Raw genomic sequence first — 12,575 nt, forward strand, 5'->3', positions numbered from 1 at the left:
ACACACACACACACACACACACACACACAATGCATGCTATGCGTGCAACTGATCTTTGAGACATTTTCCCCAAGCCAAACTTTTCCTTTAAAGCTTAGCAGATGAAAGAGTAAGTGAAGCAGACTGAGGGGGTATGTGAGGAACACATGCAGTTTTGGTGGAGATGAGTACAACACTGTGGTCTGATGCTGAGCTTGACATCCTATTACACTTAGGAAATTAGATGGAAATGTCATGGTTCATAAAAAATGTCTTTATTTTCCAAAATGTATTCCTATCTTGAACTTTAAGATGCTAGTAGAATTAAACAGTCACTCTGGAATGTTAAAAAAAAAAAAAAAAGACAGGAAATGAATGAAAAGAAAAAGGTAAAGTAAGGTGAAACCTTTATGCGCTCAAAACAGAGTTTTCTTAAAGTTAGATAAACATTATGCTTTCTTGGGGGTCTTTTCTCTCTGTAATCTTATGATTTATTGCTAGGTGTAATGGAAATGCTATTCCATTAACCCCTGATTAAAACATCAGATCTTGACAGAGTAGTGGAACCAGAATGCTGTATTCTTAGCATTGAGCACTCAAGAAGGAGGAGACACTAATCGAGCAACAGGTCTAAAGAAATCAGGCACTCTAACATAGCAAACAGAATGTGTATTCTACTATGAAATGACAACAATGAAATGATTGTAAAAGACACTGCAGTGGATAACGTTTCTACATTCTCTCCCTCTCCCTCTCCCTCTCCCTCTCCCTCTCCCTCTCCCTCTCCCTCTCCCTCTCCCTCTCCCTCTCCATGGCAGGCTGGCAAAATGGATCTCTTTGGCATAGGACAAAGCAAGTGTAAGTACACAAGAAGAAAAAAACCCATAACACAACAACAACATCATATTATACAACACTGTTCAATAGAATACTGATGTATTAACGAATTCTATACCATTACAAAGGTATTAAAAAGAGCATAATACTGATGTAAAAAGATTGGCACCTGACAAAGAGGATCTCATACACCCTACACTGTGTCCCAGGTCTTATGAGTGTCAGTCGCATTGGTTTTCAGCAGTTAGCCAGGGCCACAGTGTCGTTGTTGGCCTCCTGTCAGGGTATAGGCTGATCCCAGGATCTCAGTACAGCTTGCAGTTCAGCTAGCAGTGACGAAGTGGGGAATTGCTTCCTGCTTCACCTCTTATGGATAGACGTTTGAGATTAAGCACCTAAAGAGGACCCCTCTCTCCTCACCTTGGGGAACCTAACTCCTCAAGCCATCACCTTGTCTACGAATTTTACAAAATTGTACAATTTGCGTGGCTTATGTCACACACAAACACACACACACACACACACACACACACACACACACACACACACACACACACACACACACACACACACACACACACACACCTCGTTGGCACATATTTCCGACAGGGGAGCTAATTCCGAACTGTGTTCAGCAGTGATGCACTCCCCCCACCCTATGCCCACAACGATGAGATGAGACCCTTTTTTGTAGTGGGCTTTACAGGGTCGGAATTAACATCCCAGTCGGAAAAAGGTAGAGGAACTACAGAGGAACACACACATACAAACACACACACACACGCACGCACACGCGTACACACACCGATCCATTAGGCACACACACACGCACACGCACACACACACACACGCTCCTTCAAACACAACCATATGTGCATGCACACACACACCCATATGCACATACAGAAAACACACAATCAAACAAACTCAGAGCTCATCAATTTGAACTTAAGATGTCAACAGATTCAAGGCTGTGTTTTTTCTTCTTACGCTTTTATGATCGACTAAGGACCGATTCAAATGAATACTGCGCTTCAACTGATGTTTTTTTTTGTTGGAAGCCTTTAGAGCTGATGACATGTGCAGGGACCCTCCTGGGCGTTGACAGCTGCAGACTGTGACCCCAGCTGCAGGCATGGGAGCCAGTGGTAATTCACGGAAACCAGCTCCACCCAGTCCTGCCCCGGTCTCCGGTCTCCAGCCCTGCCTGCCTGCCTGCCTGCCGTCAACAACCCAGGGGCGCAGCCTCAACATCGTCATCAACATCATCATCATCATCATTATTATCATCATCATTACCAACACACATATGATTTATATGGCCACAGACTTGGAGGGGGGGGGGGGGGGGGGGTGTCCCTGGTGTCCACTGTGGTATGGGGCCTCTGTGGTTCTGAGGGGGAAGGAGTGGGAGGTTGAAGGAATTGGGTGGGGGTTCTGTTCCATTGTTATCCAGGGAGAGGGACGGGGGAGATGGGGGGGTGGGGGTCTTCACAGCTCTGTGTCGGCGACGGGGGTCTTGGTGGTAGAGTGGCCGTTTGTGGGTGGGGGCTGTGTCTTGGCTCCATCGGGGGACTCCCCATTGATGCTGGGCTTCTCCTGGGTCTCCGGGGGGGTGAGGGGGGCTACGGACACCAGAGTATTGCCCTGGTTCTCCTCATCTGCTGGGTAGGAATCCTCAGCCTGACAACACACACACACAGACACACACACACACACACACACACACACACACACACACACACACACACACAACATGGTCAACATACTTTATGACCAAGAAACACAATAAAACAGTAACAACCCTATGTGGGAGTGTATCATTTCATAATGTATCGCAATTAAACCGTAGATGCTTCATATCAAACAGCCATAGTGACACTGTAAATGTACAGTGTAAGGCATCATTTTGTGAGGATCAGAGGAATATGTCGCCCGTTTGACAGTATGGATCCACTGTAGCAGCTCTCTCTAGTCTGACAACACACCACGTGTCTAGTAGGTCTTTACCATGTGACGTCATGAGCGGTGGTAGAGAGAACCAGCTGTGTCTCTGGCTGGGAGATGAAACAGGAAAGAGTGCAGTTGCATATGGCAGTTCAGAGAGCACCACCACCACCCCCCTCCTTCTCAGGGCGTGGGCCGCTGGAACAGACACTCTTGCTGTTCCTTTGTGATATTACGCCAAAACACTTGCCTAATTACATGGCAACATGGTAACAATTCCTCCGAAAAGAACGTTTTTTCGATTTTTTTTATCAGTTTTCCAACATAAGAAACAGGAACCCCCCCCCGCCCCTTAAAAATGTGTGCATTCTATCATTCATAATGAGGCATTTCATTGAAAGCAGCCTTTTTATGAAACTTTGTTTGTCTGTAATGAAACACTTGTGATCATATGCACCTGGTGGTGGTACATGAAAGTGGGTCAGTGAGATCAGTGTTTGAAATCACACAATGCAGCACATACATATACTGTAGTGCATTCTATAATTAATGTGTGTGTGTGTGTGTGTGTGTGTGTGTGCGAGCAAATGCGTGTGTGTGTGTGTGTGTGTGTGTGTGTGTGTGTGTGTGTGTGTGTGTGTAGAAATATAATTAATTATATTTCTATGTTCTGCCCAGTGGTAGTCATGGGGGTCTATAGTTAGCTAGCAAAGCTGCAGACTGCAGAGGATAGAGTCCTCTGTGGTCCTCTGTGGCTCAGTGGGTAGAGCATGGCGCTAACAACGCTTAGGTTGTGGGTTTGATTCCTGCTGGGACCATATATACTGAAATGTATGCACTCACTGCAATGGAAGTCGCTTTGGATAAAAGCGTATATTATTATAGTCAAATTTAAACTTTACGATAACTTTACTTTACGATAACCGCTGCTGCAAGAGAATTGATGACAACCTATGAGTACAACCAATGCGTTCCAACCTAAAGTCAGAGGCAAATGACATGTAGAACAATTTAATCATGGCTTTCATGTGAAAAATATTGACATATAGAGGACATTAGGAAATATGTGTAAGGCCAAGAGGTTTTCCTGACCATGTCACCTGACCAGGAAAAACTCCTGGCCCTAACTAATGTCTGTGGCAGTAAAGTGAAGCCTGACTCACCAGCCTCATGCCCTTGGCGTTGTGTCTGCGGCGGTTCTTCAGGAAGTAGCCTCCGATGATGATTGCGGCCAGGCCCAGACCCAAGGTGAGCAAGGTCGGCAACACGTATGAGTTGTCATGAGTTGACTGTGTTTTTACCTCGACCTCTGTAACTCCCAGCTACACACACACACACACACACACACACACACACACACACACACACACACACACACACACACACACACACACACACACACAAAAGGGAGAGGTCTGGAGTTAGGAGGAGTATAAGACTGTATCATAACAAGGCACTCAGATGGGTTTAGTTTTACAGAGTTCAGAGTTCAATAGGAAGAGAACCCATGATGTTCCCCTTAGAATACCCTTCTCAGGGCGTCTCTAGGCCCAGCCCTCCTACAGAACGCCATGGATAAACTTGAGAGTGAACTCTGTTACAGCATCCAGGGAGGATCAGGGTAGTTTAAGGCCTCGTGAGTACACCAGATGGGATGAAGAGGGACCAGACATCCAAGCCAGAGAGGGACGGAGGGAGGGAGGGAGGGAGGGAGGGAGGGAGGGAGGATGGAAGGGAGGGAGGAGACCGATGTGTTGTGTTCACAGGCGTGTGTCAGCTGGTAGTGACGTCCTTGGCGGGGCCGCTCAGGGAGTCTCTAGAAGATTCCTCAGCCTAGTAGAAGCTGTGTGTTTACGTCATGGTTATTTCTCTCTGGGGCTGTATATTCAAACTGATTGTGATTCCTACTGTAGTCAGGCCCGACAGCAGTTGCATACTCCATGCTACAGTAACCTCAGATCTGCCCTGTAAGGTGCAATAGCACCAGGGGAGGCTAGCGGAGGTAGAAATCGGAGAACAGGCTCATTGCAATGCATGGAATGGAATGAGGAATGGTATCAAACACTTGTCCAGCCTCCCCTGAATAGTACTCATGTCAAAGTCTATTTAAAGCTGTGCATCATAAAACAAATACATGAATCGACATTTATGCATAATATATGCATAAATGCATAAATAAATGTATGCATACATAATGTATCTCCCCTCCATCTAGCGAATGTATGTTAAATGTTACAGTAAACACGGTGTTTGTGCTATCAAGGAGTGTGCACCTACCGGGACCCTGATGTCTTCACCATGGAGGGTCTTAGTCAGTTCTTTGATACTAGCTGGAAGGGGAGACAAATGTGAAAGTGAGAAATAGATTGTTTTGGCATCTAGAGAGTCATTTCTATTGTTATAATGTGATTGATTATAGGACGATTAGAAGAAAACACTTACTGTCAGAGCTTGCTATGAGGATTTCTTTGGAGCCCTTATCCTGGAAGACTTGAAGTTTGCAAGACGTTGTGCACCAAGTCCCAGGCAAAGACTCTATTTTGCTTTTGGTACCCTCCTGTAGGAACATATGATTGATCATATTGATAACTTCATAACTCCATATCTTAATCAAACATCCTGTATCCACAAAACCTAACCCTAATCCTACAGCTCCAGTCCTAACCCTATCTTCACCCTTATCTCAAACTCCAGCCGTGACCTTTCAATATTCAAGATTCAAGAGTGTATTGCCATACCAGTCGTAGATTGATAGGCATTTGCTTGGGTGCAGCACACGTCAAAACGAGGACAGTTTCACACAATAACATCCATACACATAGACACTTAGAAAAGGTTAAAAATATGGTCGAAAAAATACAATACATATTATAATGCTATGGAAGCGTTCTTTTCTTTTTTTTCAATGACCCTAAGTCTCTTCTCTGAGGGGAGCACTTCAAAGAGACTGTTGGGTGGTCCGATAAAATCTTCAAGGCCTTTTCTTAGCTCCAGCATTAACCATATAGGCCTAGGTTAATGTTGTACGCTATACATCAAAATAACAGTACTCATGACAATTTCCCTAGAAAACCTGAGGTGCCCAGAGTATTGTGTTACTGTATGCACTGCTACACAGTCACCAATGCTGCTAAAGCTGAGCTGTGGACTCTTCATCCATGCATGTCTGTCACCACACCAAGCACATGATGAGGTCAGAGTTTGAGCTGTCAGTTGCTCTCACACAGACACACATTTTCCCTCTCACACAGACACACATTCTCCCTCTCTCTCTCTCTCTCTCTCTCTCTCTCTCTCTCTCTCTCTGTCTCTCTCTATCCCTCTCTCATGTATCCATATGTATCCTCAGGAGTGGAGTGTTGAACACTGTGTGTGGGTGTGCGTGTGAATATGTCCAGCTGAGCATGCTCTCTCTATCAGTGTGTGTGTGTGTAAAGCCATATGTGTTTGTGTGTTTGTGTGTGTGTGTGTGTGTGTGTGTGTGTGTGTGTGTGTGTGTGTGTGTGTGTGTGTGTGTGTGTGTGTGTGTAATGGTGGAGGTATAACGTCGGATGGAAAACAGCTCAGTGACCACACCTTGTCGTTGAACTATGATATCATCACATTGCACAAGGGCCTTGGGAGCGTTGGCGATGTGTGCTGCTGTGTAATGTGATCCAGACAGCGCTCGCGTCCCCAAAGGCCACAGTGTGCAAAAAAAAACACTGAATCCTCAGTGAGGAGGCCCACACCACAGCTGGCCTCCCCGTACCACTCATCATCTGCTCCTCTGGGTAGGGAGGAACGCACTACATCATCAACCCCCCCCCCCCCCCCCCTCCACTCCCTATCCAACCCTACACCATTAACTTCCAGTGTACAGTACAAGTTTAATGGATGTTCTGTACTGTATCCTCCTGTCCTCCTCTCCCCCTGCCTGCCTGTCTGTCCCTCAAGTGACCCATTAAAAGTTGCGTTCAAGAACTCTACGTTCGTCACAGTGTTCCTCGCCTGGCTTAACCTCAGCTTCACTCTTGGCAGCCAGGACGAGATGTCTCTCTGCTGTGAGATACTTGCATTCGGCCATATGAGAGAGTGAGAGAGAGAGAGAGAGAGAGAGAGACAGAGAGAGAGAGAGAGAGAGAGAGAGAGAGAGAGAGAGAGAGAGAGAGAGAGAGAGAGAGAGAGAGAGCTGTGTTTGGTCTCAAGTGTGACTAATGTGTGTTTTCTTTCTGGTGATGGCGTTATTATTAGCCGCTGCCGTTTTTAGTGAGTGTTGTTGACTTAAAAAAGGGGGACTGCGTTTCTCATGGGAATTTACAGCAACATTTTTAGCGACTATATTCCGGGACTTTTCTCATTGAGAGATTTTTTCCCACTGCTTTGGTGCGATCTCTACTTCTGGGAACGGATACAATGTTGTAGACATTTACTCTTATCGAGGTCCTTCGAAACCGTTCATGTCCCGTGTTTTTTCCACACGTTGCAAACCTCATCTGCTGGCCAAGTACTCTGGTCCTCTCCATGTTCCGTGTCAGGTTCACATGGATGACTTGAACAGATGCTTAAACGTCCCTCTCTGAATGTCCAGAATATGACAGTAGAGTAATGGCAGAACTGCCTCCTCATGCAAAGGACAGCTACAAGAGAGAATGGTGGGATGTATAACAGGGGGTATGACAGACTCTACGAGGTGTACAGATGCTTTAGAGCACCTGGGGTGAAATATCTCTGAGCTCTAATAGCACATCCTTGCTCCTCTGACAAGATGGTTTTCTTTGTTAACATGGAGTGGTCCTGTGTGGGTCAGTTGGTAGAGGTTGTGGGTTCAATTCCCGCTGCCACCACATACACCAAAAAATGTATGCACTCACTGTACTGTAAGTTGCTTATGATAAAAGTGTCAGCTAACTGGCGTATATTCTATTATAGGATATCACTAGGGCCTAAATCTTAATTTTTACAAACATCATGATCTGACCAGGAAAAACTCTGGGCCCTAGTCTCCAAGGTGAAAGCAGCAGTCAACAGCCTTTGGTATTCCATCACACTAAGCGTTTGACGAAGTCAAGCGAGGGAACCAGACCACACCCCTGCTATTCTTCCATGTGACCTTTGACCCTTGGAGACCACAGAGACGCCCAGGGAGGAAACACCAGTCCTCCTCCGCCTCGTTTGTCTCCTGCGCCGACGGGTGTTTCAGAACGGTTAGAGAATGTCTGAGAAAAAAGATCTATCTTTATCAGGGCCCATATTTCCAACTAGCTGTTTGAAACGTATTAATCTTCTCGTTCTTAAGTGGAATGCGACTTCCTCCCAGGCCAAGGTGCAGGGAGCCAGATAAGGACCCATGCAAACGGAACATGGTACCAGGGTAATGGGCCCCAGCACGTTCCCCCTGTCTGTCTGTCTGTTTGCCTGTCTGGCAAACGTTGATATCTTAGCGGTTGGAAACACAGGACAAGCTGCAAGAGGGGGGGGGGGGGGGCGGGGGGGGGGGGGTTTCCCAGGGTGGACTGGCTCAAGAGCCATTGGCAAGTCCATTAAAAAAAAAAAAACAGTTAACTTGATTATGAATGTGATGGAGAAGAAATTCACATACAGTATCTACTGTAGCTCCTGTCATATCATGAGAGTGGGCATGTTGGTTGGGCGTGTTTGCTCAAGGTCAAACTGTCCTATCCATTTCCATATCCACTTCTGATTTGATCCTGATCAGATATTCACTGGACTTCATCGTCATTCTGAGAACGGATGAATCTACTGATTTTTCATAGCGATTTGGATACGGAAAACCCAGTTGTTCTACTTACGCAATCGGAAGCTTCTGCCAGAATAACCTTGACTGCATCTCTGTCCTTCATGGCCTCCATGTCCACGCACTCCACAACGGGCTGCAGGAACAGGGAAGACAGGGAGCATGTCAATGGAGGACAGAGGTGGCGAAAAGCCTAGCCATGTACTGAGAGACACCCCCGTAAACCCATCTCTCCATGAACTCCCTATATTTTCCTATATTCAGTTTACAACACAGCTTTTATTTTCTGTACATGCTTTGGCTCAGTCAGGTGTGTTAGAAAAAAAATAAAATCCTTGTAGCACTGCAGCCCACATGGACAGGAGTTGACCATCCTGCTCTAAACACACTCTGGAGCCCCTCCCCAGCTTGGCTGGGTCGTGGGTAACCTACTCACCAAGACGAGTACAGGAGGGTCCTCGGTGGTCGGCTCTACGTCAACGGGGACAACGGGGGGGTTGGTGGTAAGGATATCCTTAGCTGTTACCACCACCAGAGGCTCATTGGTGGTACCAGAAGTACCATCATCCCCTATCATCACCTGGCTCGCGGTGGTCTGGGTGGAGATGGCACTGTCAAGAACGTCATCAGGAGACAGCACTGTCGCCAACACCACCCGGGTCTCAGCCGAGTCGGCTGTGGAGGGGGCTGGGGTAACGGCCGTGTCCAGCGCTGCGGGGTCCATGGCTGTGGTACCTTGGGTGTCTGCTGGGATGGCTTCTGAAGACGCTGAGTAGGATCATACTTACAGCTAATCAGTACTGTACAGCTCTGAATATCAGATATCTGGATGCAGTTTTTACGAATGGGTATACAGTAAGAGACCAAATTGATGAAAAACCTAATATTACTCAGTATTGTACTGTGCCTTGTATTCAATAGCTAGACCCATTCAGTCTCTTGTGTTATCATCAAGTTCTTCTCAAGTCTCACGAGAAGAACCATTATTCTCTTCACCTCCTTGATAGGATGACGTTGACACTGTGGTGTGGACAGCCGGGAGGGTTCGTGAGGGTCTTACCTGTGTTTAAAGGGCTGTCGGTGGGGTCAATTACGGCTGTAATTGTGGCTAGAGTGTCTGGGGTGTCCATGCTGTCTGCTTGTGGCGATGGTGTTGGGTCAGCGGGCGCATCTGTCGGGTCAGCGTCTTCGTCACACACAACTCCATCTGAGAGGGAGAAACAGACAGGATTCAATACAGTACATGTGGACCTGACACTGTCCCATCTGATACTGTCCAAGCTAAAACCCAAACTAAATCATGGTTGATACTAAATCCGACACTAAAAGCTGCAACCGGTTGATTGTACGATGGTTCTTTCATCTTGTTAGTGTCACCAGAAGTATACACACTGAACATAGAGTGGTGGTGGGGCATCAGATAACAGGTGCATTAGGAATGCCCTCCGATTGTTTTTGCATCAACTCCTGAACACCCCAGTACAACTCCCAATACAATGTCTATGATAGCTCGGCCACCTAACACTAACAATCCTCACACTCACAGTAGTGTCACACACTCCTCACGAGCCATGGAGCCTATAGGGACTTTAATTGCAGGGGTGAGTTTTTAGCACGTGGGTGGTGTGTTTGTGTGAATGTGGCCGGGGTGGAGGGCAGGTTAAGACAGCCTGGCCCTTTGACCCACACCCTGTGCCTAGGCCCGTGACGCCAAAGCAATTTGGCCCTGTTTGCTCAGGAGCCCCAGGTAATTAAGAGGCCAAACAGTGCGCTGATGCCCTCTCCATGGGCTGCACAAATAAACGTCGCCCTGAAAGGTCACAATGTCTGACTCTCTACACCCACTCCCAGGGAGAGATCCTGTTCCTAAAAGAAGATAATGTTTGTATCGGGTAGCCTGAAGCGTGAGGCAAGCCAGGCTGACGGTAGAGTAAGGTGAAACTAAAACGATTAACCATGTGAGTTTATGTGAGGTCAATGGGTGATAATTTAGTGTTTGTGTCATTTTAGTTGAGTTAAAGTTGATGTTGAGGCTTGAGGTACTGTTAGGGATAATTGGATGGGCAATACTGCTCTATGCAACTTTGCTTATATTAGTACAGTTACAAACATTGCTTTGTTTGTGTGTTTAGAGGGGTAGGTTTTTTAGTACTGTCCCCATAGGCAGATGGTGTGTCATGCTATGTAAGCAGGCATTCTGGAGCCTCGTGTTCCCTGAGTCCAAACTCATTTTCACCCAGGTTCCAGAATGCAGACGAACAGCACTGGCTCTGCCTCACACCGATGTCAATACCAGCTGTGTTGTCTGATTACACTGAGAGACACACACGCACACATGCCCTGTTGGTACACACACACACCTTCCCAATGAAAGGTACTACACACACACACACACACACACACACACACACACACACACACACACACACACACACACACACACACACACACACACACACACACACACACACACACCCACAAGCTAAAACTGAATAGCCATTGTATCAACACTAGTGTTGAAAGTTTAAGAAGGGTGTGCCTGCTTTGCACTTGAATGATTACAGTTTATTCAAAGTTTATTAACAGCCATGTTGCATTGAATGTTTTACAACAATTGTGGTCAACTTTACAGTACCCTGGTGTACATGAATGCACTAGTGAAATCAACCATGAGAAGAGCCTCCATCAGCTCTGTGGTGCTCTTTCTAACACAGCTGAGATCCTCCACCTCCTCCACCTCCTCCACATCCTCCACTGCCTTACTTTTGGGGTTCTTGTATCTGTGTGCTCAGCAGGTTCAGACTCAAACATGGTGCACTTTTACTCGGTCCCTGGCTGAGAAATGTTTCATTTACTTTAGTAATCAGAACCAAATGTATAGCTGCAACCCTTATAAGATATCAAAACGACATGTCTATTTTCTTTAAGAAGCCATGCAATGCACCAAACGTGTGTGCAATTTGCTGTCAACATTGAGGGGAGAGAATATGCCCAACCCATACTGTGACTTTAACACTGCAACAGCAAGTCTGAAGACTCTGCCTGAAGTGGTTGGAAACACTTGTGGTTTGAAAAGCTGGAACAATTATCATCTAACCACCAAAGCGATGGCACAATTCTAAAAGGAGCTTATGAGGATACCACAACACATCATCTAGCAAATCGCCGTAAAATGTTTACACGATCTCATCGATTTGGACGTCCCTTTTTTTTTATGCGGATGAATTTGATATAAAAAGAGCAGCCACCTTCGTACCCTTGCATTAGCATTTCCATTCCTTTGTAGCGACGTTAGCATCTTCAACAAGGGGTTAATACACATTACGTCACTATTTTCCATGATGAATAGGTACCAAATAGCCACCCATGATAGCGTGTGTCCAACACTGCACACTAAGCCCAGTAAAATGCACTACACCTCCCTCCTGGAGTGCACTTTATCTCGACAGCAGCGCCAATGCATTGGACATTGTGCAGAGCAGGTCATATATTTTAATTGGCTTAACTGGGCATAAATCCTGAAACTTTAACTGTGTTATTAAAGCCTTTAGCTAACTCCCTTTGGCCCTGGGCGGCGATGTTTATTGATAGTCATTGTGAAAAAGAATGCACGTTAAGCTTCCAAACTCCAGCAACCAAGCCCCTACCTCATCCCTCACCTCATGCTCACGGTCACAGTACACGTCGTATGCCTACTGTATTTACATTCACAAATGTTCAAGGTGTTTCAATTCATGGAATTAAATACACTAGTTTCAAAGGATATTGTTCTTGAACGTACTACAAATACTCACAGCAATACATGGTTGCATTGTGATACTACAGCACGTCCTACAGTGTTTCGTGATTAATTGTTTGACCCTTCTGTACTCCGGATTCTATAGTCAAGTGCTTCCGGGCCAGTAACGATGAGAGGGGAAAAAGCTGTTTATGTTGCATTGTGATACGAATGTTTCATGCGTAATTGGTTGACTCTCCTGTACTCCAGATTCTATACTCAAGTGCTTCCTAGGAAATAGCTGTTTATAGTGTGTGTCGGCCTTTTAACTCCCCTGTTTCTCCTGTGAGAGTATTA

At 46.1% G+C, this 12,575-nt stretch overlaps 1 protein-coding gene across 1 annotated transcript in view; it reads right to left on the reverse strand.

Annotated features, from left to right (window-relative positions):
* Positions 1-232: 232 nt before the first annotated feature.
* The window catches only part of cd34 (CD34 molecule), a 22,947-nt gene continuing 10,604 nt past the window's right edge, over positions 233-12,575 (reverse strand). Inside the window, exons 2-8 of the mRNA XM_083676031.1 lie at positions 9,561-9,707; positions 8,937-9,268; positions 8,556-8,636; positions 5,206-5,320; positions 5,041-5,093; positions 3,927-4,085; positions 233-2,499 (exon numbers count right to left, since the gene is read on the reverse strand). Of these exons, the coding sequence (XP_083532157.1) occupies positions 2,308-2,499; positions 3,927-4,085; positions 5,041-5,093; positions 5,206-5,320; positions 8,556-8,636; positions 8,937-9,268; positions 9,561-9,707 (1,079 nt within the window). The 3' untranslated portion in view covers positions 233-2,307. The remainder of the gene's footprint in view (positions 2,500-3,926; positions 4,086-5,040; positions 5,094-5,205; positions 5,321-8,555; positions 8,637-8,936; positions 9,269-9,560; positions 9,708-12,575) is intronic.

This window comes from Argentina silus (genome assembly GCF_951799395.1).
Source record: "Argentina silus genome assembly, chromosome: 8".
NCBI classification, from domain to species: domain Eukaryota; kingdom Metazoa; phylum Chordata; class Actinopteri; order Argentiniformes; family Argentinidae; genus Argentina; species Argentina silus.